Source organism: Balaenoptera musculus, chromosome 1 (assembly GCF_009873245.2).
Source record: "Balaenoptera musculus isolate JJ_BM4_2016_0621 chromosome 1, mBalMus1.pri.v3, whole genome shotgun sequence".
NCBI classification, from domain to species: domain Eukaryota; kingdom Metazoa; phylum Chordata; class Mammalia; order Artiodactyla; family Balaenopteridae; genus Balaenoptera; species Balaenoptera musculus.
The window spans coordinates 116,873,936-116,899,106 of NC_045785.1; the positions used below are offsets into that span (position 1 = coordinate 116,873,936).

At 53.2% G+C, this 25,171-nt stretch overlaps 1 protein-coding gene across 2 annotated transcripts; it reads left to right on the forward strand.

Moving 5' to 3' along the window:
* On the forward strand, positions 1 to 25,171 carry ATP1A2 (ATPase Na+/K+ transporting subunit alpha 2). 2 transcript variants are annotated; one of them, XM_036845042.1, is made up of 23 exons: positions 1 to 112; positions 5,627 to 5,731; positions 5,922 to 5,981; positions 7,454 to 7,657; positions 8,158 to 8,271; positions 8,524 to 8,658; positions 9,357 to 9,474; positions 11,206 to 11,474; positions 12,378 to 12,576; positions 12,712 to 12,821; positions 12,963 to 13,097; positions 13,827 to 14,016; positions 14,132 to 14,307; positions 17,803 to 17,939; positions 18,396 to 18,546; positions 18,635 to 18,803; positions 19,040 to 19,194; positions 19,777 to 19,900; positions 20,107 to 20,252; positions 20,458 to 20,588; positions 23,096 to 23,197; positions 23,296 to 23,387; positions 24,345 to 25,171. In XM_036845042.1, exons 1-23 carry the CDS (start codon positions 101 to 103, stop codon positions 24,371 to 24,373), a joined length of 3,063 nt encoding a protein of 1,020 aa, XP_036700937.1. In that variant the 5' UTR covers positions 1 to 100; the 3' UTR covers positions 24,374 to 25,171. The 2 variants fall into 2 exon arrangements, with proteins under 2 accessions (XP_036700937.1, XP_036700946.1); XM_036845051.1 differs by having other exon boundaries at positions 18,635 to 18,791.

Below are 25,171 nucleotides of genomic sequence, written 5' to 3' on the forward strand. Positions count from 1 at the left end.
CTGTCTGCCGGGGTCTCTGGCCACCCCAGGTTGGCGGTGTGAGCTTGGGATCCTCCTGGTGACCTCCCCCATCCAGGTCCCTCAGCCACTCTGCCCCAAGATGGGCCGTGGGGTGAGTATCCCCAAAGAGCAGGGGCCTCTCTGGGGGGAGCAGTAGGGCTCTCTGGACGGTGACGGGGGCTGGAGGGAAAGGATGAGGTGGAGATGGGATACGGAGGGAGGAGCAGTGGGCTGGTTTGAACTTGGAACTGACAGTGTCCCAGCTACGACTGTGTGCACAGCCCCACAGCACAGCCCCACAGCGCTCAGCCGCCCAGGCGCGGTCCTCTCCACCAGCAGCCCCAGCACTAGCCCCGCAGCCCACCACCCGCATCCCCTCCGGCCCGCCCTCCACCCCCTCCCTCATCTCTCTCCCTGCTCCTCCAGCCACATCCCCACGGTTCCTCCTCTCTCACCGCATCTCCCAGCCTCCCAGCTGAAGGGACATTTGGTACTGTTAATCCTCCCCGCCTTCGCCACCCTCTGAAAGTATCCATTCCTCTGGGAGCCCCAGCCTGAGAGGATGGGGGTCCAATCTGAGGTTGGACAGAGGGGCAGGGGCCGTCCACTCCAGAGTCACCAAGCAGTTCCGGACACCAGCTCCAGGGGCCCTGAGCTCCAGGGACAGCTGGGCGGAGGGTGAGGAGGAAGAGTGATGTGTCCCCAGCCCCCCGTCCAGCGCCCCCGGATGTCCCGGGCAGCATTGCCCTCTGGCTGCAAGCCATGTGCTTTGAGGACTTTCCCAGAGGCTGGTGAGAGCCGCCGGCACCCCCCTCAGTCCACCCCAGCCTGTGGCATTCTGCAGCACTGGGTATGCCAAGGGGAAGATTAACAACCGCCAGGGAAGGGGGGTGGGGGGCAGGGCCAGGGCTTTGAATTCTTTGAAATGAAATTTCCATATGGAGGAAAGTGACCCAATCCCTTTACATCCTGCGCCTGGCGGCTTTCCTTTTGTGGAATGCTGGCAGAAGAGAGCAGGGAGGGAAAGGGCCTGGGGAGCGATGGGAGGGTGCTGAGGAAAGAAGGCGCCTGTGGGGAGATGCAGGGCTCTTTGGGCCCAGGGGGGTCAGGCAAGGACATGGTATCACACTGAGTTTAGCAGCTGAGAAAACTCGGAGCTTGGACACCAGGGTTCCTGAGCTAGGGTGGGAGCTATAAATAGAACTGGTGTGTGAGTGTGTGTGTGTGTGTGTGTGTGTGTGGTTTTCATGTGTTCTCCATAGGCTGCAGTTGATACAGACATTCATGGGTTAGCACCTGTGTCTGTGTCTCAGCAGACAAATTTGCAAACGTGCAGACCTTCAAGCATGAGTGAGCATAGATGTCACGGTGTGAGGGCACGTGAGGTCTGTGAAGAGCTATGTCTGACGTGTGGGCTTCACAGAGGAAGAGCTCACAACCATGGGAAGATACTGTCTGGGGACCTTCAGCTGCACCTTGACATCTTTTGTTCCCCCAGGGAACGGGAGTCCCCAGCTGAGGCACAGGACCTCTGACCTCTCCCCTCCTCCACCTTAGCACAGGGTGGACCCAGCTCAAGAGGTCCTGCTTGAGAAATGATTTGACCTTGACTTCTTCAGGGGTCTGTGCTTCTCCCCCAGCATCCCTGAACTCCCTTCCCATCTACTCCCAGTAGCGAGTCAGCGAGCAGGTCTGGTTCTGTCCAGACTGAGGCTGGGGAGAGTGGGGGGACTTAGGGAGGGAGCTTGGAGCTCACCCGGCCAGGAGACCCCTGAAGAGGGAAGGCAACCCCCATCCAAATCCCCCTTTTCCCTGCAGAGCAAGGGCTCACTGTCACCTCATCACCCTATGACTGTGAAGGGCAGCATGGGAGTTGGGGGAAGGGACAACCCTGGTGGGAGGGAGCCCAGCCTGCTCCAGCTGCCACCGAAGGGCAGCGGTGGGGGGAGGGCTGGCTGATTTCCAGCTGCCCCGACTCTGTCCCAGCCCTGGGCTTTCTCAGAAAGAACTCTCTGTTCTCCTTCAGCACTCAAGGCCCAGAGAGGGGGACTTTGGACTTGTGGATGGGGGAGGGAGGAGGGGAGGGGAGTGGTCCTTGCTTCCTCTCTTTCTTGCCTGGGCAGCCCGCTGGCCCCGAATCTCCGCAGGCTCCTGGCTGCAGAGCCTGAGATCCCTGCCAGGACAGGAGGTGGGACGGAGCAGTGTGTCCCCAGCTCTGTGCCTGCCTGCAGGAAAGCAGGATGGGCACTTAGGGAAAGGGGCTGCTGCTCAGAGCTTCCTTGCTTAGCCACCATCTGTACATGCCAGACGTACATATGTGGGCTGGGAAATTTTTTAAACCATGCCTTTGATTCTAATTTTCATGAACTTTACTTCATGCCTGTATGTACAGAAATTCTCTGGGCTCTGCTCCTTGGCCCCCAGGCACAGCCCCCTCCTCTGTGAATGCCCAGACCCTGTTCCTGCCCCGGGAGCTATGGAGGGTCACATTGAAGCTTATCCAACCCAATCTCTGGCCTCTTGTCTCTTCGCTGCTTTTCATCCATTTCTCAGTGCTGTCCCATCAAGGACAGAATCCAAAACATTAGATTTGTGAATCCAGGACGTTTCAATCCATTCAGTTAAATGAGCCCCCCTGAGTCACCTGGGGAAGCGAGAGGTAACACTACTCACAGCCCTTCCCCACTCCTACTGTTGGGCTGCTTTGGTCTCCCCAGGAAGATCAGCCTTCAGGAAGCCAAAAATAGCCTTGATTCATAGATGTTTCACATGGAAACAAATGCAAGATTTACTGATCACCTTTGCTGAGAAGAGCACTTCTGAGCAACACAGACTGCAAAGAGGCTAGATCATTCTAATGATCCTTCTAGATCTTTAGTGTCTGGGCGATAACGGTGTCCACCTCTCACTGCACCTCCCCCACCCCAGTTCCTGATTTCACTGGTCAGACTTCTATATCTCCAGGTGCTAGATGCGTGATCTCTTGTGATCAGGGCAGCTGCCACATTCCTTGGATGGCTCCTCTTTGCTGGTAAAAAAATGTATCATCCCCAAGCACAGTGGATTTTTAGGGCAGTGAAACTACTCTGTACACTATAATAATGGATATATGTTATTATGCATTCATCCAAATCCACAGAAGGTGCAACACCAAGAATGAACCCTAATGTAAACTATGGACTTTGAGTGATAATGATGTGTCAACAAAGGTTCATCCATTGTAACAAATGTACTGCTCTGGTGCCAGATGTTGATGGTGGGGAGGCCGTGCAGGGTGGGGTAGGAGGTATATGGGAGCCTGTAATTTTTGCTCAGTTTTGCTGTGAACCTAAAACTGCTCTGAATGAAAAAGGCTGTTTTTAAAAAATAAATTATCCTGCAAAAAAAAAAAAGGGCAAACACCGTGACTGTAGATCCCACCCAGGTGTTCCCTCTTTACAGAAAAAAAAAAAAATGAATTTCATCATAGTATAGAAAAGCTCATTCTTGAAACCCTGGCATGGCCCTTAGGGTCCAGTGGAAAAGTGGAGGCACAGGACAGGAACTGAACAGTCTCTCTGTGACAAGGACACGACATCCTGAGGGAGGTGGGAGGAGAGGAGCCTGGGAAGGTAGAGGGGGTGGGAAGGCACTTGTCATGCCACCCCAGGCCTCCCCAGCTCCCTCCTATCCTATCACTCAAGACCCCTTGGAAGGAGAAATTCCCCACCCTCTCCCCCAGAAGGCCCCCTGTGAGACCCTGGAAGCCTGGTGGCGGTGAGGAGACCACAGACCCGTAAGAGGAGGGGGAAATGGTAGCCTCACGAGGCTCCTGTTAAAATGTTCACCTGACTTCACTAAAGGACCCAGGAATGGCTGGACCTAAGAGTTCCATGCATTTTCAGTTTTAGATTTATCCTCAGAGACAATTTCTTTTTTTTTTAAGTTAAGAACCTGATGCTCTTTTTTTTTTTTTTTTTTTTTAATTTATTTATTTATTTATTTATGGCTGTGTTGGGTCTTCGTTTCTGTGCGAGGGCTTTCTCTAGTGGCGGCGAGCGGGGGGCCACTCTTCATCGCGGTGCGCGGGCCTCTCACTATCGTGGCCTCTCTTGTTGCAGAGCACAGGCTCCAGACGCGCAGGCTCAGTAACTGTGGCTCATGGGCCCAGCCGCTCCGCGGCATGTGGGATCTTCCCAGACCAGGGCTCGAACCCGTGTCCCCTGCATTGGCAGGCAGACTCTCAACCGCTGCGCCTCCAGGGAAGCCCCAAGAGAGACATTTTTTTTTTTTTTTAACATCTTTATTGGAGTATAATTGCTTCACAATGGTGTGTTAGTTTCTGCTTTATAACAAAGTGAATCAGCTATACATATACATACATCCCCATATCTCCTCCCTCTTGCGTCTCCCTCCCACCCTCCCTATCCCACCCCTCTAGGTGGTCACAAAGCACCGAGCTGATCTCCCTGTGCTATGCGGCTGCTTCCCACTAGCTATCTGTTTTACATATGGTAGTGTGTATATGTCCATGCCTCTCTCTCACTTCGTCCCAGCTTACCCTTCTCCCTCCCCGTGTCCTCAAGTCCATTCTCCACGCTCAGAGACAATTTCTTACATTTTTAGACAAACAGGGCCCAGTCCCCTCCTCACCCAATTGTGCTCGGGGGCTTCAAATCCTGTGAATTGCCTCTTACCCAGTCGCAATTTTTTTTTTTCAGCTCTGAGGTCAACTTTTATTTCTTGGCTGACAGGACTTGCAGACACATGATCTCCCAGCACCTTTTATCCTGCCCAAGCAGCGGCAGCCTAGTCCCAAAAGTGCCGTGGCCAAAGGGGTTGGGGAGTCACTTCACATTCCAGGCTGGAGGCGAGGGGGGCTTGGGGGTACGCCCCCACAAACCTTTGCCAACAAGAGGTCATGACTCACCCCAGCCCCAAGTCCTGCATTCTGGTGGGAGGTGGCAGCAGGATGGGGAGGGCTCCCAGGACGCTCTGCGCGCCCATTTCCTGGACGCACTGATCCTCTGACTACTGATTTCTCCGTCCGTGAGCCCTGCTCATCCCATTTCCACACTCCACCACCAGACCCTGTGGCTCCCCTCCTCCTCCAGGCACTTCCCTGCCCTGACCCCTGACTCCCCAAAGACTCTTAACTGCCCCCCCCCATTCCTAACTGTCTTGACTCCTCTCTGAGTAAAGCAGCCATGGTGTTGGGACAAAGACATCCTACTGCTTCCTCAACGACCCCCCTACCCTGTCCAGTCCCTTCTACAATTCTAAGTAGTGTAGGATGGTGGTTTTTAAGGTTTCTGTTTACTATGCTTTAAGAGCAGGCTTCTTTCAACAAACAAAATCTTAGCATGAGCCCGACTGCTCAAAAGCTAAGAGTGGGATCCTGAGTCCTGAGCCCCTCAGCCTTTCCCGAAGTTCAAATGTAGAGCCCTGGGGCTCTGCTAATAGTTTTCAAACTGAGGGCCTGGGGTCCCCGCCACCCTGCAACCCCCTTTCCTCCCCTGGGATGACCACTGACTTTGAATCCACTGGCCCCCCACTCCTAATGCCTGGGGTCCCAGGCTATCCAGTAGGAATAGAGGCTCCAGCCTCCGTCCTCCCTGACTCCCCGGGCTCTCCCTTCCTCTTGCAGGCCGGCCGCGAGTACTCACCTGCAGCCACCACTGCGGAAAATGGGGGCGGCAAGAAAAAACAGAAAGAGAAGGAGCTGGATGAGCTGAAGAAGGAGGTGACCATGGTGAGCCCACAGCCAGCCCAGCCAGGCCATGGAAAAGGGCTCCCATGTTGGGAAAGCTGCCCCTCAGGGAAGCTCGTGCCCACCGCCCCATGCTCCTTGCCTCACTGCTGTGCTCTCAGTGCCCGCAGATGCATTCTAGACACACACACTCTGCCTCCTTCCCCAAAGCAACTTGCTTTCCCTTCTCCAGGACGACCACAAGCTGTCCTTGGATGAGCTGGGCCGCAAGTACCAAGTGGATCTGTCCAAGGTCAGTGAAGGGGCTTCTAGGGAGGGCACCAAAGAGGTGAGAGAACCACGCAGCCTTAGGGTAGAAGGGGCCTTAAAACTCAAATCCAACCATCTTTACAGTTAAGGAAACCGAGGCCCAGAGACAAGGGACTAGTTGGTGGCAAGGCCGAAGCTAGAACACAGATCCCCTGCTTCCTGGTCTACAGCTCCTTTCCTGAGTGCCTGGAAGCCAGAACTCCTTAAAACCCAGGCCCTGGAGGGCCTCTGGGCAGGGCTGTATCCCAAGCAGCTTCAGTGACACACCTCCTCTCGTGGAACTGACATACATGCAATAGTGGGGGAACCCATGACTATTATCAGAGTAATGCGTTGGGTGCTGCTATGCATGTAGCACTGGGATAGATGCTTTACATACTTTCCTCTGATCCTTACAACAAGCCAGGTGTGGAGACCTGTTCATTAAAACAAGGAGACTCAGAGAGAGAGTAGCTTCCCACGTTCATATCAATAGGTAGTGGCACAGTCACATTGCCAAGCCCATCATTGTGAAAAGTAAAAAAATCATTCATCAGAAATGTAATGGGTGCATACCTACTCCTGTAGGCCTTCCTTGACTGCCTTTTTGAAAATTCTACACCCCCTTCCTTTACTTTATTTTTTTAAATAACACTTTTCACTCTCTGGCAGTAATGTCTATTTATAGTGTGTTACCTCACGAGATCATAAGCTGTACAAGGCAGGAGCTTGTGGGTCTTGTCCATCTCTGGATCCCCAGCACTGACCATATTGCCTGGCATGTAGTAGGCGCTCAATGCACATTTATTAAATAAATGAGGGGACAGATAAAAAGAGAAGTAAGAAGTGGCCTCTGCATTCAAGGAGCTCAAAGTCTAGCAGCAGAAAGGAAGGCAAACAGAATTCCAGTGCCATATAGTGAGTACAGCTCTAGAATCATGCCTGGGATACAATGGGACCCAGAGAGGGGACATGTGAGCCAGCCTGGGGCTAGGAGAACAGGGTCAGGCAAAGCTTTCTGGGGAAAGAGATGGATGGTGACCAAAGCTGTGTGACATTCATGGTCAATAATGTAGGACTCTTCTTGAATCCTTGGTGAAGGGGGGAATCTGAAGGCAGAGAGATGGGGTGGGGGGTGGAGATCAATTGAGATGTCTTTCCAGGGAGTCTTATCAAGGCTGCCTCCAGAGGAGATTATTGTGGCCCTAACCAAAATGTGTCTCAACCCAAGGCTGACCAGAGGTGGGGGGACCACAGCCAAAATCCTACTCAGCCTTCAAGTCCTCCAACACCCATTGCAAATGCCACCTCCTCCGTGTGGCCTCTCCTGATGGTCCCCTACCCCTTCCGACCAGGTGGGATTTTTCTCTCCACCTGGACATTATTCCACTGCCAGGGAGCTGGTGGGAAGTGGTGAGGGGCCTGGCTGGTTCCAGATGTGAGCTCAGCTCCCACACCTCTCCTTGCCTCCCTCAGGGCCTCACCAACCAGCGGGCCCAGGACATTCTGGCTCGGGATGGACCCAATGCCCTCACCCCACCCCCGACCACCCCTGAGTGGGTCAAGTTCTGTCGCCAGCTTTTCGGGGGCTTCTCCATCCTGCTGTGGATTGGGGCCATCCTCTGCTTCCTGGCCTACGGCATCCAGGCTGCCATGGAGGATGAACCGTCCAATGACAATGTGAGCCAGCACGCCTGACCCGTAGACCAGCCCATGATTCTGTCCGCCAGCCCTGAATCTCCAGTACAGTGGGTGGGGGTCAGGGAGCAAGACCTTCCTGTACAGTCTGACAGCCCCTCTGCTCTTTAGGCTGAAACGGGATGAGACTTCTATACATATCTACAGACACTCCTCCTCCAACACAAACATACACAATCATTCATGATTGAGACAGCCCCTCCCTGTTCCTTCACACTTGAGTGGGCTTGTCTGCATCCCTGGGTCTTTACCCCCTAGAGAGATCCTAGTCCTGGGAACTCCCTCTGATTTTCCCCACCCCCTCCGGTCTTAGGAGGTTGGGGATTAGGAGGTTGAAGGAGAGGTGGGAGAGAAGGACTTTCTTCCACCATTCTCGCTCCCAGATGCAGACAAAGGGGGGCATTGAATGCTCATCCTGAGTGGCAGCTGCCCCTCTAGGGTTGGGAAAAGGGCAGGTCCCTCAAAACCTTTCTCCTTACCAGCTGTATCTGGGCGTGGTGCTGGCAGCTGTGGTCATCGTCACCGGCTGCTTCTCCTACTACCAGGAGGCCAAGAGCTCCAAGATCATGGATTCCTTCAAGAACATGGTGCCTCAGGTAGATGGCGGAGCTGGGCTCCAGGCTGGGGCATAAGGTTTCTGGGAGACTCATCTCTTCACCTCCTTGGGCTCTGAGATGGAGGCTTGGGCAGAAAAGACCCTCCAGCTCTTCACGCCAGGACCTATTTTGTTGCTAAGGGTGCAAGGTCTGTCCTCCTTGGTGGGGTTGGAGGCGAGGTGGGACACCAGCAAAAGAGGAAGGTAGGGGTAGAGATGAGCATCTCCTGAGATCCCCGGGGCCTCCCCACAGCAAGCCCTCGTGGTGCGGGAAGGAGAGAAGATGCAGATCAATGCGGAGGAGGTGGTGGTGGGAGACCTGGTGGAGGTGAAGGGTGGAGACCGAGTGCCTGCCGACCTCCGGATCATCTCTTCTCACGGCTGTAAGGTGAGGGGGCCAGGCCAGAGCCACTGGCTGAGTCCACAAAGTAAGCTGTATGAAGCTGAGAGGGGCCCGTTGGAAGTTTGAAGTTTGGGAGGCCCAGGTCCAGATGTCAACACCTGCCCCACACTGCCCAGCCACACCTTGTTTCACATATTACACGTATGCATCCTTGTATCTGTGTGTCATGAATGCTCTGCACCCCCGTTGTTTCTTTGATATCCACTTTATAGCAATCATGTATTGAGTATTATTATGTGTCAGATGCTTTATATACATTCACATAGGCTACCTAATTTAACTCTGCAAGAATGGTATAATCGTGCCGGGTGGTTGCATGTGGCCACACGAGTCATGCCATGCACAACCCTAGACGGTGCCATTTTCATCGACTACGGTGTTAATGGCACCCCCTGTAGTTGTGCAATGCAGAGATTCTACTTCCATTCTCCATTTTACAGATGAGTGAAGGGAGGCAATGTTGGTTAAATAACTTGCCCAAGGTCACAGAAGAAGCCAGTGAGAGCCCAGATTCCAAACCAGAGCAGGGACAATAGCTGAGTAATGCTATAAATATGTGATGAGGGCAAGTGTAATTCTGTCTTGGGTGTCATGGAGACTGAGTGTGGCTGGAGTCAGGACACAGCTGTGCGTGCATGAATGTGTCTGCCCATCTGATGACTCCACACTGCCTTCCTCCTCAGGTGGATAACTCATCCCTAACAGGCGAGTCGGAGCCCCAGACCCGCTCCCCCGAGTTCACCCACGAGAACCCCCTGGAGACCCGCAATATCTGTTTCTTCTCTACCAACTGCGTGGAAGGTGAGAGGCTAGCCTGGTGGGGAGCCCCTGGTCCCAGCATCAGCTGAGGGAAGAGACTGCACCCTGAGCCTCCAGGCAGGACTGGGGGCTATGGCTGTACTTACTTGTCAAAAGCCCGGCTATGGAGGAGGGAATTGAAGGGGCAGAGAGCCCTGAGTGTTACAGAACTAGTCCCCTCCAGAGAGCAGGGAATTGGCTGGGGCGGCATGACTCCAGGGAAAAGTCACCTCCCCACAGAAAGAGCTCTGTTCTGTCCACCCCAGGACAACGCAGATTCCCAAGCTTTCAGATATGGGCCAAGACCCCTACACACATACACATACGCACACACGCGCATGCACACACACACACAGGCACATGCCTCAAACCATCCTTGATTCCTAGAAGTCTCTGGTTTGACTGACGGCTTCCATCTCTCCTGGTTCTGGGACTAGTTGTTTCATTCTCTGACCCTTGCTTTGACCAGGGCCCAGGCTGGGGAAGGGACAGGAAAGCTTTCAGTCCAGGTGAACATTCAGGCCTTCCTTCAGGCTGCATCCTGGCATGCGCTTCACCAAAAGAAACTGTTGGTCATGCACAGGCTGCCCGGTGTGCCCCACCACTGCTCTGGGTTCTAGAGATGACCAAAGGCCAGGAAGAGCTCCCAGAGCTGCCGCCACTGAGTGGCCAGAGTCCAAGCACAACCGAAACCCCCGCCCTCTTTGGTTGTGCCAGTGAGCAGAGTCAGGCTGACTCGGAGAGGGAGGCCGGGGCCAGAGCTGGTGGGAGGAAGAGCCTGACTAGACCCTGGGCCTCAGAAAGTGGGTCAGAGGAGGCCTTGCACCCCCCTCCTCACACATACCTTTCCCTTCCCATTTCTCACTTCTCTTCAGTGTGTATTCTGTTTCTCTGGGCTTTCCCCCTCCTTCAGCAAATTAGAATCATAGTGAAAATCATCACACATTGTTTCCTAAATTTTTAATGTACTGAGATTCTGAAATTTGCTCTACATTTCCCACAATTGACAAAAATGCCTAGTAAAACATGTCCATTGCTTACTCTGAACTGGCTTTGAAGAGAGGAGAGGAAATGAATGGAACTAACATTTGCTGAGTGCCTACTATGTGCCAGGCACTGCTCTAGGTGTATGACAACACTGTCTCATTTCATTATTAAAACAATCCCTAGGTAGAAATTCAAAGATGGATGCAAACCCAGGTTTGGCTGGCTCCGATACATGCTCTTTCCACTCCAGCACACTTCCTCCCCTGAAGACCCCTGGAATGTCTACATAAGGGCTAGAGATTGCCTAGCTTCTTCTATAAAGATTCGTGCCTAGTGTTGAGAAAGAAAAACTTAAGACTACAGGGAAAATCCATAAGTGCTTTACTTTGTGTTTGTAATATATTTTTGGAGATAACAAGTATGAGATTGATCTTACTGAAATACCACAGGCAATACTTCTATTTCATTTACTGAATCTCCTCAGTTTGAACCTTGAGTTTATTTGCAAGGTTTCTCCCCAGGCCCAGGTATAAGAGAAAATAATTTGCTGTTGTATTGAGTCTGGGATTGGCCATCTATGCTGGGAGAGGAAGCCAAGGGAGGTACGATCTAATGACAGTGACCCACCAGGATTGGAGTCTTTGGCTTGTTTACTCTGTGATGGTTTTCCTCTCCCAGGAAGTAGGATGAGACTTCAGTTCCTGGGACCCCAAGGCACCCAACCTGGTGTCCCTTCCTGTGTTGTAGGCACTGCCAGGGGCATCGTGATTGCCACAGGTGACCGGACGGTGATGGGCCGCATAGCCACTCTGGCCTCAGGCCTGGAGGTCGGGCGGACACCCATAGCCATGGAGATTGAGCATTTCATCCAGCTGATCACGGGGGTGGCTGTGTTCCTGGGGGTATCCTTCTTCGTGCTGTCCCTCATCCTGGGCTACAGCTGGCTGGAGGCAGTCATCTTCCTCATCGGCATCATCGTGGCCAATGTGCCTGAGGGGCTGCTGGCCACTGTCACTGTGAGTGGGTCAGGCCAAGGGGCCTCCAGGGGAGGGCTTTGCTACCCTGCCTCAAAAGCAAGAGAGGCTATGGCTTCTCTGCAATTTTTTTACTTCCAGCCCCTAAAATCACATATTTGATTCTCCTTTAATACATGGCTTAGAATGTGAGTCTGAAAAAGATCATTTAATACATGGCTCAGAGTTTGAGTCTGAAAGGTTTCAGGTTGGGCTGTGCCTTCGCTCTCAGTTTCTCTCCCAGAGCTTGTCCTGGTTGCCTTTTCTCACAACCCTTGTACTAGTCATCTCCCCACTGCCCTCTGGAGCTCATCCTGGCTCCTGTCAATGCTCTCCCGTCAATGCTCTCTCCAAGGTCACCAGTGACTAACTAGCAAATCCAGTGACCTTTCCTCAGCTCCCGTCCTTAACTCTGCTGCTGAAATGGATACTGCTGTCCACCCTCCTAGCATTCTCTACTTCATTGATGACTGTGACTCATCACTACCCTGATTCTCCTCTCCCCAGTCCCCTGCACTGTCTTCTCCTCTCCACCTCCACCGATCCTCATTCCTCAGTGCTCTGCTTTCCTCCTGATGCCCCTGAGTAAGCTCATCTCCTCCCAGTTTCTGGTGCCTGTTCGGTGGTGATGACTCACACATACCTACACCCTGTTCTACTCTGGCCCCCTCTGGAGCTCTGGCCAAATATCTTCAACTCCTTACTGGACACTTCACCTAAATATACACTGATGATCTCAGCTCAACACGTCTAAAATGGAACACATTCATGACTTACACCTAGGTCTCTCTCAGTGTTCATGGAGTAGGATCAAGGGAGGAGGGACAGAGCCATGGTCTGGGGTAAGGACATGGATATCTCCAGCTTCAGGCTGAGCCCTTTTTATTGCCCCTCTCTCTCTACCAGGTGTGTCTGACCCTGACAGCCAAGCGCATGGCTCGGAAGAACTGCCTGGTGAAGAACCTGGAGGCGGTGGAGACGCTGGGCTCCACCTCCACCATCTGCTCCGACAAGACGGGCACCCTCACCCAGAACCGCATGACTGTCGCCCACATGTGGTTTGACAACCAGATCCATGAGGCTGACACCACAGAAGATCAGTCTGGTGATTGAGTGCTCTACCCAGAGTGGGTGGAGGGGACCGGAGGATGTTCAGGGCACTGGAGTGGCGGGACGGGTGGGGTGAGATAAGAGGTCTAAAGGAGAGCCAAGCTCCTGCTTCTCTCTCCTTTCCTCCCAGGGGCCACTTTCGACAAACGATCCCCCACGTGGACCGCCCTGTCCCGGATTGCTGGTCTCTGCAACCGTGCTGTCTTCAAGGCAGGGCAGGAGAACATCTCTGTGTCTAAGGTAGGGGGTTGGGAGATCGCCACAGCCTGCCCACTTTGCTGACGCCCAGCTTCCCCTCTTGCACCCTGTGGCTGCCTCGGGGATGTCAGTGCCCTCCCTCCTTGGTCCTCCACTGTGACACTGAATTCTCCTTGTTGGCAGCGGGACACAGCTGGTGATGCCTCCGAGTCAGCTCTGCTCAAGTGCATTGAGCTGTCCTGCGGCTCCGTGCGGAAGATGAGGGATAGAAACCCCAAGGTGGCGGAGATCCCTTTCAACTCAACCAATAAGTACCAGGTCTGGTTTGGGTACCAGGTCAAGGGAAGAGGGAGAGATGGAAGTGAGGGGCACACAGAGTCAAAGGGGAATCAACAGCAGGAGAGAGAGCATCTGAGCACCCTGTCACCCCTGCCTCATCCCCCGGGGCAACGTGGGTGACCAGATGTCTGGTTGCAACGACCAACCCCACACCCAGCTCCCAAACCTTCATTCCTTTACTACAACCTGTCACTGTCTCAACTCTTCTTCCCAGGGCTCCACATCCTCTGGCTCCAGTCCCCCAACCCTTCCATCCCATTCAGTTGAACCATACGTCGGAAATTTCCTTAGGGTATCCCTCAGCCTGCGGGCATCTGTTAAATGCCAAGAATGCAGTCTCAGCTATGTCCTGTAAAAGCCATAGGGGTAAAGCTCCCCTAAGGCCAGTGTGGTGATGGGGCGTGCTGATGACAAAGCCACCTCTCCCCTAGCACAGGGCCTGTCCTAACTGATAGGAGTAAATATTTGCTGAGTGAATGAATGTCCTATGGGAAGATGACTCTCAGGTTACAGAGTTAGGACTATGAGGTCCAAACACCCATCCACACATGGAGACTCTCCCTATGTTGACAATGGTTGATGGATCAGGGGTTATTTTATTAAGGGAGTTTTCCTTACCAGCCTCTGCTCTGTCCCAGGCCCCGTGCTGGGCACTGGAGCTTCAAGACAAGTGTGGCCCCTCTGTAACTGCCTTTCCTCTTTCTCCAGCTGTCCATCCACGAGAGAGAAGACAGCCCCCAGAGCCACGTGCTGGTGATGAAGGGGGCCCCCGAGCGCATCCTGGACCGGTGCTCCTCCATCTTGGTGCAGGGCAAGGAGGTCCCTCTGGACAAGGAGATGCAAGACGCCTTCCAGAATGCCTACCTGGAGCTGGGAGGACTGGGGGAGCGAGTGCTAGGTGAGGGGCCAGAAGCAGGGAGCAGGGCTGAGAAAGGCTTCCCTGGGATGAGGGGCTCTGGGGGCAGCCCGGGAGCCACCTTGCTGCTCTCACTCCTCCCTTCTGTCCCCTTCAGGCTTCTGTCAACTGAATCTGCCCTCTGGAAAGTTTCCTCGGGGCTTCAAATTCGACACAGATGAGCTGAACTTTCCCACGGAGAAGCTCTGCTTCGTGGGGCTCATGTCCATGATTGACCCTCCACGGGCTGCCGTGCCGGATGCTGTGGGCAAGTGCCGGAGTGCAGGCATCAAGGTACCAACCTCACTTCGTCCCTCCTCCCAAACACCAAAAGTCCAGGGGCCGCAGAGGCTGCTGCCCTGGGGAGACCTGGGCCACTGGTGGCCTCCTTCCTGCTGACTGAGAGGAGAAGCCGTCCATCTGCAAGGAAAGGTCGGTCCCTGCCTTGGAGCTCTCACCCTCGTCCCTTTTGCTCAGAGTGACCAGTCTCCCACACCCATCCTATCTCTCTGGGGCACGGCTCCTTCCATTCTGGTTTCAAGCCGATCAGTCACCCTTATCATGGAGATCTGGTTGTCCTCCCTTTCCCAGCTACTGCCCAGTCTCTCTAGCTGTCTAGGATGAGATTAGTAGGCTCTCGCCTGCAGCCACTCACCTCCGCCCCATAACCCCGTAGACTAGCTCTGGTCCTCATTCCACCAAGCATACCTCTCCCACCTTCTCTTCTCCAACTGCAATTGCTTCTCAATGACCACTCCCTTCTCTGTAGGACATTTGTGCTTCATTCAACAAATATTTATTGTTTACCGAGCACTGTTCAAGGTGCTGGAGTTCAACAAACAAACAAAAATCCCTTCCATCTTGGTTACTTTCCTGTTTCCAAGATACAGCTCTTTACAACTCTTAACCTGTCCAGTTACCAATTCTGGTGCCATCGCTTGTTCCACCTTTTTCAACTTCTCACCTACTTCCAAATCAGTTCAACTCAACCTGTCTACTGAGGGCCGGGGACTGCACCAGGCACTGGGGATACAAAAGACGAATGAGATGCAGTGCCTGGCCTCCGGAGCTCATGATCCCCCAGGGGAAACAAATGCCTTTAAATTAATCACAGAACAATTTTAACAGATAGGGTCTTTGAGCACCCGCTAAGGGTCAGATACTTTAATAATAAAACAAGCCCATTGTTTTGTGAGGTTTTATATGCATCAAGCACTGTTCTAAGCACCAAACCTGTATGATCTCATTTGATTTTCACAACAACCCTACAAGTAGGCACTAGTATTTTCCCTTATCTACAGAGACGAAAACTGAGACGCAAAGTAACATGCCCAAGGCCACAGAGCTAATAAGTGGTAGAGCCAGGATTTGAACTGAGGTATCTGCTATTTTTTAACCATCACACTAGAGGGCTTATATGTATATATGCACATATATGTGATTTCTGAACCCTGCAACCACTCTAATGTCTCCAAGGTAGGCATCATTATCCCCATTTAAAAATAAAACAAGCTGAGACTCAGAGTGGGTAAGTAGCTTTCCCAAAATAAAACTGCTCGTAAAAGGGAGACTGGCTATAGGAAGCCAGGCCAGCTCATCCAGAAAGCCCGTGCTCCCCTTCTCGCCAGGCAGCCTGTTACCATGATCAGAACAGTCACCGAGGCCTGGGGAAAGCATGTCCAGGGAACGCAGAGCAGCAGGGAGCAGTTAAGTCCACCCCGCAGAACTGGACAATATTTTACAGAGGGCATGATATTTGATCTGGGCCCCGAAGGGTGAAGAGCCTTTTGTAAGGCAGGGAGGGAGCGGAAGGCGTGTCAATAGCAGGGAACAGTGTGTACCCAGCCGTGGTTGGACTGCACGGGGCATGTGCATGTGGCAGTGGGAGGTGGCGGAGGAGCGCCGGAGATGGAGACTGCAATCAGGGCCAGGGCCAGTTGGAAGGATTTTGCTTAAATGCCAGACTTGGGTTTTATCCTGAGAGCCACAGAGAGCCGCAGGTGTCACAGGGCAGAGCTAGCCCTTAGGAGGCTACCTGGATGGGGGAGGGGCTGGATTTGGAGAAGAACTGGGGTTGGGGAGACAGCATAAGAGGCTATTTGTAAATAGCTCAGGCAAGATGATGACCCAAATGAGGTCAGCGACAAAGGGAGTATGGAGTAGTTACTTTTGAGAAGATGTTCTGAGAACTTGGTGACCAAACTCAAATGGGAAGGCGAGAAGATCCAGGAGATAAAGGGATCTGAATGAATCGAATGGATAGTATCTCAGGTGGGGAGCAGAGGAGAAGGCTCGGTGGGGGTGGGGAGCAGAGATAAGGAGTTCACTTCGCCCTGAGATCGGAAGGTCTGTAAGATGCCCAGAGGGAGAGGTTTCAGGGAAAGTAGGAATATGGCTGAGAGCTCAAGAAAGGGGGCCAGGACAGGAGAGTTCAGTCTCATTCCCATGTGAGTACAGATTAAAGACACGCTAGTATGCTTGATTCTATTGCTCAGGAAAAGAGCAGGGGTGATGAAAGGGGAGGGGAAGGAAACCCTGGGCCACACCAACAGGAAGGGCAAGGGGAGAAGGAGGAACCAGTGATGAGGGGGAAGGTGGTGACAGGTAACCCTTAGTCCACCTAAGGCCACTAACTCCTCAAGACGACCCTGAAGGAAAGACTCATCATCTCCATTCTGCTGAGACTCAGTGAAGGCACTTGGGGAAGGTCAGTGTTTCACCTTAGGTCTGCTAGGCGACACCAAAGCTGCTTCCTCACTCAGGTGGGAAAGAGCACAAAGAGGGATGGAAGGGAACTGGGAATGAAGGAGTCCATGGGAGCCAAGGGAGGATAGGGCTTCAAGGAGGGGGTGGTAGACAGTGCCAAACCCCTCAGAGGGTTAAATAGGATGAGGACTGCTAAGAAGCTTTTATCTTTCAGCTGGGAGGCCCATGTGGCTTTTAGGGGTGGAAGAGAAGGCAGCGGGGCATGAAGAGGCTTCCTTCTCAGTATCTGTGGGATTTGCCCCACAAACCCCCACATGAAAATGGTCTCCTAAGCCAGCTCTGACCTCCTGATGCTTGCAACGTCCTCTTTACCAGCCTCTCAGATGCTAACCACCTCCCCCATCCAGCTCCATCCATTCTGCAACATCAGCAGTGAATGTCACGGTTCAGTCAGGAATCACCTTCTTCCCGCATTGGGAAGGGATGTCAGAGGCAGAGGAACAGGTGGTGGAAGGCAGCAGGGAGGGATGGGAGGGAATGTCTCCCTCCCATCCCTGCCCTGTCTGATTAGGATGTCGGCAGACATCACACTGGGCACTAAGAAAACCATGTCCGTCTGGTTCCCTGGGACCCGGAGCAAATCATGGGCCCCTTGCTAAGCCTTTGTTTCCTCATTGGTAAAATGAAGGAGCTGTTAGGGGTCCTTCCAGCTGTGACAACCTCATATCCCATGAAATTCAAACTCCTAAACAATCCTTGAGGCTGCTCTTCCAAGGAACCCTCATTAACTTGTTCCTCTGTCAGAGAGGCTTTCCTCCAGTTAGGCAAACTATCTCTGATCTCTTGAACACAACTTGTCGTTGTCTCTCCCCCTCACCCACTCTCTCTCTCTCTCTCTCTCTCTCTCTCACACACACACACACACACACACACACACACACACAGAGTTCCATTATTTTGGCTGGGATCTTCCAGTCCCACCATCTAGAGCTCTAGCTCTTCCGACTTTGGGAAAGGAATAAAAGGAGGAAAAAAAAAAAACCTTAATGCTGCTTTCCTTTTTCCTTTTCTCCTTCCTGCCAGGTGATCATGGTGACCGGGGACCACCCTATCACAGCCAAGGCCATTGCCAAAGGTGTGGGTATCATATCAGAGGGCAACGAGACGGTGGAGGACATTGCAGCCCGGCTCAACATTCCTGTCAGCCAAGTCAACCCCAGGTGAGGCTCTGCAGGACCCCTCCCCCATCAACTCAGCCTCTCCCACAGGATGCTTGAGCATCCCCTGAGGGTATCTGGTCCTAACTGCCGGTGCCCTGGTCCCGAGCCTGTGGCCAGACTGTGCCACTGATTAGCTGTGTAACCTTGGACCTGTCACTTTACCTTCCCGAGCCTCCATTTTCTCCACTTCAAAATTAGGGTAGTATCCACGCTGCTGGTTGCTATAGGAGCGAGATGCGTATAAAGGAAGTAGCACCTGGCCCAGCACACTGTACTGATGACTGTGATGCTGCCGCGTGGTGAGGACTGAGCACCACCCCCTCAAAGAGAGAAATGGGACAGGCAGGTCGCTGAGTGTCAGGGAGAGGAAGACTGAAGCTGTTGGGGAAGCCCCAGCAGTGGCGAGGAGGGCTGGTGGGGTACCAGGGAATCAACCGGCTCTGCCTCTGCCTCCAGAGAAGCCAAGGCGTGTGTGGTGCACGGCTCTGACCTGAAGGACATGACGTCAGAGCAGCTGGACGAGATCCTCAAGAACCACACGGAGATTGTCTTTGCCCGGACATCTCCTCAGCAGAAGCTCATCATCGTGGAGGGCTGTCAGAGGCAGGTGAGCAAGGGGGTAAGGGTCAAGGCCAGGGCCAGGGCCAGGCGCGTGCAGGGGCTGCACCCCCAGCCTGGCTGTACCTTCTCCCCAGGGAGCCATTGTGGCGGTGACAGGGGACGGGGTGAAACGACCCCCCGCGCTGAAGAAGGCGGACATCGGCATTGCCATGGGCATCGCTGGCTCTGACGTGTCTAAGCAGGCAGCCGACATGATCCTGCTGGACGACAACTTTGCCTCCATCGTCACGGGTGTGGAGGAGGGTGAGGGGGCTACACGGGCTGGGATGCCATCCAGGATGTCTGAGCTGGCACATCTGCTTCCCTGCCTTTTACCCCAATTACAGACTCAACTCAGGATTTCAGGCACCCACCGCCTGCTTTAGCTTCCCTCTAACACAAAATCTCCCTTTGTTGGGTAGACGAGCGGCCATGCTTCAGGGGCTAGGGGTGGGGAGGGTCCCTCTGATCTCTCTGATGCCCTCAGAACCTCCCCACAGGCCGCCTGATCTTTGACAACCTGAAGAAATCCATCGCCTACACCCTGACCAGCAACATCCCCGAGATCACCCCCTTCCTGCTGTTCATCATCGCCAACATCCCCCTGCCTCTGGGCACTGTGACCATCCTCTGCATTGACTTGGGCACTGACATGGTGAGGTCATGGGTTGGAGGAGGGGACAGGCAAGGCAGTCATGGGGGCGCAGCGGGTAGGGGTGGGCCACAGATGGAAGGAAAGGTGCATCAGGGACAGCTGAGCAGGCTGTGAGGGTTGCAGAGAAAATGAGCACAAAGCCTGGAAGATGATAGGGTCTTGGGTCTCTTTTTTTTTTGGCTGCGCTGGGTCTTCGTTGCTGTGCACTGGCTTTCTCTAGTTGTGATGAGCGGGGGCTACTCTTCATTGCGGTGCACGGGCTTCTCATTGCAGTGGCTTCTCTTGTTGCGGAGCACAGGCTCTAGGCACGCGGGCTTCAGTAGTTGTGGCACGTGGGCTCAGTAGTTGTGGCTTGCGGGCTTAGTTGCTCCACGGCATATGGGATCTTCCCGGACCAGGGCTCGAACCTGTGTCCCCTGCATTGGCAGGTGGATTCTTAACCACTGCGCCACCAGGGATGTCCAGGGTCTTGGGTCTTTATAAGTGTTTGAATTGTGTCAAAGATTCTTCACTGTTGATCATCCTCTGCTCCCACCCTCTCCCTTCAAATGCCGTCCTCTCCCCAACTGCCCCCTTGCACAGGTCCCTGCCATCTCCTTGGCCTATGAGGCAGCTGAGAGTGACATCATGAAGCGACAGCCGAGAAACCCGCAGACAGACAAGCTGGTGAACGAGAGGCTAATCAGCATGGCCTATGGACAGATCGGTGCGGCAGGGCCCGGGGCTCAGGAGGGAACCCCAAGAAGATGCTTTTCCCAGCCTTTGGAGGGATGATCCCCCTGCAAATTTCCAGGACAGGGGCCAACTCCCCAGGGGTCAGGGATGTCCTTCTCTGGCCCGTAGGGGCTGGCCCCATCCTGTTACCTTCTATGACCCAGGCCCTGCCCTTTGTCCTTTGCCCACCACCCACAGGGATGATCCAGGCGCTGGGTGGCTTCTTCACCTACTTCGTGATCCTGGCAGAGAATGGTTTCCTGCCTTCACGGCTGCTGGGAATCCGCCTCGACTGGGACGACCGGTCCATGAACGACCTGGAGGACAGCTACGGACAGGAGTGGGTAAGTGGGGCTGTGTAAGTGCAGATGCACACATATGAGAGGGTGGGGCTGAACATCTGGCAGGAGCGGTCAGTCGTGGCCAGTGGGATTGCAGACTAAGGGTGGAGTAGGTGCCCAGGGTTTAACATCTGCCCTGGACCACGCGGCACCCTGTTCCTACCCTTTCCTCTCACACTCTCACCTCTCTCTGCCCGCCCTCCCCCAGACCTATGAGCAGCGGAAGGTGGTGGAGTTCACTTGCCACACGGCCTTCTTTGCCAGCATCGTGGTTGTGCAGTGGGCTGACCTCATCATCTGCAAGACCCGCCGCAACTCAGTCTTCCAGCAGGGCATGAAGTGAGCACCGCCCACCGGCCCTGCCCACCAGGCAGAGCGCATTCAGGGCGCACTCCCCACCCACTCCGGCTGGGTCTCCGATTGTAGTTGCCCGGCTGTATATCCGTAGCCTTTTTGGAAAATAGATGGAGGAGAAGAGGAAGGAGGGCTATGACTCTTTCTGATGAGTTTTAATTTGCTCCTAAAATCTCCTTCATTATGGTCTCCTCCATCGTCCTTCCTTTCATCTTCCCCCATACCTCTTCCCTCCCTCCTTCTTCCTCTCCTCACTTCCTCCCTCTATTTATACTCTATACTCACCCCCACCCCTTGGCGCCAGCCCTAAATACAGGGTCTCCTGTGCTCCCCTCCACTCGGCAGGTAGCTCTAGTTTCACCAGCACTTGCCTTGTGGTGGTGATGTTGTCCTTGTGGAGCTGTGAGCTGCTCAGGGTCAAGTTCTTATAGTGTGAGTTACACATGCCATCACTGCGCTAATGGATTCACAGACATCTTCAAACCTCACAGTAGCTCTGTGAGGGTAGGTATTATTTTCATTCTATGGATAAGAGACCCCCCCCGCAAAAAAGTTAAATGTGTGCGTAGGTCACCCAGCTGGAAATAGCTCAGCCGCTTCTGTTTCTGAAGCCCAAGCTCCGGGCTACTACACTGGGTGGCTCACCTGTCACAGAGCCTGGCACCTGGGGGGTACCCAGTGATACCTCTGCAGCTCCAGCCTGGATGGTGGTCAGTGCCGAAGGTATCACTCCCATTATCTTTCTTTTCTTCTACTGCAAACAATGGGCACAATTCCCCACGTGAATTTTGTCACAATTTCTTAGTTTGAGAAAAAAAAAAAATGCCAAAACTCTAGTGAAGTTAATAGCGTTTGAGATCCTAGGGAGAGGAAAGGGAAAAGTCTGTTAGATGAAGGAAGGAGATTCCACTGAGCTAAAAACACTAATGGGGACAAGGCAGTGAGAAGAGAACGAGGACCAGAGGGTCCAAGACACGGGGTGACTGACCGTGCAGGGCATGGGTGACAGAGCAAGCAGGGGACATAACCAGCCCAGCTAATCCTGCCCATCTGAGAGGCAAGTGGAAAAGAAACTAAACAAAAGTCAGACTGGGACAGGGAAGGAGTACTAATACCAAAAAGTAACCTGGCCCGAGGCAGCCTTAGCACCTTATGCCCCACCCTGGGGTGTCTGGACCCTCAGGGGTCCTCAGAGATGCTCTGTGCATTATTCAAACAGCTTTATGGAAATTAAGCACTTCTTCTAAGAAGATTCCCAAGCTTACCAAAGTGTCATTATCAGGCAGAAGCCTAAGTATGAACTATAGCGATCACATGCTAATGCACGATTCTCTTTGGAAGCCGTGTGTATTGCTAATTAATTTTTTAATTGGGAAAATATATTCATTCCTTTTATTTTGGCCTCACTGTGGAGCATGCGGGATCTTAGTTCCCCAACCAGGGATCGAACCCGTGCCCCCTGCCATGGAAGCGCGGGGCCCCAACAACTGGACTGCCAGGGAATTCCCTATATTCATTACTTATTAACAAATGCAGCTGGAGAGACAAAACTCAATTAAAAACGCGGCCTTTATAGAAGAAAAATAAGAGGGATCCTTAATGAGTGAAAAGTTTGGGAACCACTGGCTTAAGCCATGAAGAGGTGCAGTGCATGAGATTATAAATACAGCTAAGAACGTTCCACGTTCAACAGCTTCTCCACGCATTATCTCCCACAATCTTCCAGCAACCGTAGGATATAAAGGTACTATCTCCTCCAGAGAAGGAGCGTGAGACTCAGAGACGTTAAGCAACATTGCTTACAACAGAAGCTAGTAAGTGGTCCGGCTGGGACTAGACCCCGCCTGTCCGAGTCCAGACACTGTCCTCAGAGCCTTATTCTCTCCTGTTCTTTCAGTTCTGATGTGATGAATATATATTCAGCACTTTTTATCCAGTGAGCTTTCCCTTTCTGAGTACTTTACAAACATTCCCTTCTTTATTGAATATCTATGACCAACAACTACCTGGGGCTGTAGGAGACACTGAGAGGGTAGAAGACATAATTGGGTCCTGAAGTGAAGGAGCAAGCGCCTTGCTGGGGAGACGACACTTTCAAAGGCCACGTGCCTGGAGCAATAACAAGATTATAAGCTGCATGAGGGCAGGTTCCCGGGTCTCCAGCAGGAAGCTCGCATTGACCACAGCATCTCCAGCACAGAGCGTATCACCCAACACATAGGAAACATTTATTTGATGAATGAAAGTATGTGTTATAGACAATCATCGGAGGGTAAAATCAGTAAGCAGAAAAATTAAAGACAATCTTTTCTTTGGTTACATTTAGCATGAGAAGAAGCATTTGAAGAAGGCATGGGAAGACGTCATTTATAGCCTTTCCCCAGCGTTTCTTCCCGCCTCTTTCCCTTCCACCACCAGGGGTCACCCTGGATCTCTGCCCCTCCTTGCCCTCCCCTCCAACGCTACCTAACCTCTTTTCTTTGCCTTTCCAGGAACAAGATTCTGATTTTTGGGCTCCTGGAGGAGACAGCACTGGCAGCCTTTCTGTCTTACTGCCCGGGCATGGGTGTGGCCCTGCGCATGTACCCGCTCAAGTGAGTGTCTCTTTAGAAGGGCCCCCCTGCTAGGATCCAAGTTCTGGTCCCTTTGAAGCAACCTCTGATGGTCCTGACACCCTCCACTGTTTCCTCAGGGTCACTTGGTGGTTCTGCGCCTTCCCCTACAGTCTCCTCATCTTCATCTACGATGAGGTCCGAAAGCTGATCCTGCGGCGATATCCAGGTGGTAAGCACCTCGGCGCTGCACCCCGACCCCAGCAAAGTGCAACTCCCCACTGTGGCTACCTCCCCCTCCAGGGCTCCAAACCCGAACTCCATTCCTACTACGGATCCTTGCTCCTTTTCCTCAGTGCCCTCAGATCCTCGGGTCCGGGGTCCTAGGAGCCCTGACTCTGCTGAACCTCTCCCTCTCAGATTCCCGTCCCACCTAACACACAACTGGTCTCTGAGGCCTCCGCCTTCCACCTGAAATCACAGAACATCAGAACTAGAAGGGCCCTCCGAGGTCATCTAGTCCCACCTCCACATTTTACAGACAAAGAGAGGGGCAGAGGTGAATTTATTCGTTCAGGGTCAGAAAGCCGAAACAGCAGAACCGGCGCTGCAACCCAGCCCTCCTAATTCCCAGTCATCAACCAAGTATTTTTTTTTTCCCAACAAGCATTTTTGATCACTTACTGGAGGTTGAAAATGGATGGCCCACAAGCCAAATGTGGTCCATGGATATTGTTTGGTTTGGCTGCCCTATCTTGCACAGGTGTTTTTTGTTTTTTGTTTTTCAATTGGCCTAATATCTAAAACTTAGGGGCTTTCACATAAAATCCAAGTTTCTGGCTTCTCTTGAAAAATCACAGGCGCTGTCGATCCCAGGGCCCCATTTCTGGACAGCAACAACGGACGGCTGCCCTTTAGAAACTCACTTGTTACCTGAACAGCCCCTGTTGCCGTTTGTATTTTCACCCCCAACCAAACCACTCTGGGCCCACCGTCCCCTGTGCTAAATGCAAGTCTCTCCTTTCCCCTAATCCATGGCCTCATGGAGTCCCCTCCCCCACCCCTTCACCTTCCACAGCTGCTTTCCTCAGCCCCTTCCCCAGGCCTCAACCACCAAGCCCCTAGGACATTTATCTCTTGCCTCCTCTTAAGCAAACCCTGCAACCCCTGTGCCTAATCTTTCTAACAGGCTGGGTGGAGAAGGAGACATACTACTGAGCCCGTTGGAAAGAAGAACCAAGCATGGGAAAGACGGGGGGCCCTGAAGGTGTCGCAGGGATGGCGTTGGGGAGGGGTGGAAAACAGTGGGGTGGCATTTGGGGAGAAGACTTGGGGCGAGAGAATGAGGCAACTCAGCAGGCCAAGTTGCGGGGAGTGGGTAATTCAGCTTGGGGTGATTGCCCCAGAGGCCTATCTAGGAGCAATCAGCTCAGACACTACATGTCAGGGGTCCCTCCCCAGATCCTGCTCCACTCCACTCCACGTGCTGTCTACCTTACCTGAGGAACCGAGGGGTACCCCAGTCCTCCCTGGTCCCTGTTCCTTCACCCTCACCTCCCACTAGAACAGATCAACACCAAAAGGCAGGGGTCTGTCTAGACCAGGAGGGGAACTGTCTCAGATCACCCGTGTCCCTTTATCTCTCCAACCTCACCCCACTTCCCACCTTCACCCCTCATTTGCTTCCTGCCTAACTCTGTCCCCTGCTTCCCCCTCAGACCTGGAAATCACAAATGGTGCCTCCTGGTGAGTGCTAGGGCCTGAGGCCAGAAAGGGAAGCCAGCCGGTTGGAGAAGCTGGCCCGTCTCCCAGTCAAAGCCATTTAGGAAGCGCCAGAGCAGAGCTGGGCGGGCAGGTGGGAGAGTGGGGTGTGGCAGAGCAGGGGGACATGAAAGGAGAGAGAATGTCAATACAGGATGTCTGACATAGATCTCTGGGCTCCAGCTCTGTGACCTGCCCTTCAGAGCAGCGGTCCCCAACCTTTTTGGCGCCAGGGGCTGGTTCCGTGGAAGACAA

Coding starts and splice junctions, on each gene's coding strand:
- ATP1A2 (XM_036845042.1), top strand. Junction 14,017..14,131: donor ACTGGGGGAGCGAGTGCTAG/GTGAGGGGCCAG, acceptor TGTCCCCTTCAG/GCTTCTGTCAACTGAATCTG. Junction 19,195..19,776: donor TTGACTTGGGCACTGACATG/GTGAGGTCATGG, acceptor CCCCTTGCACAG/GTCCCTGCCATCTCCTTGGC.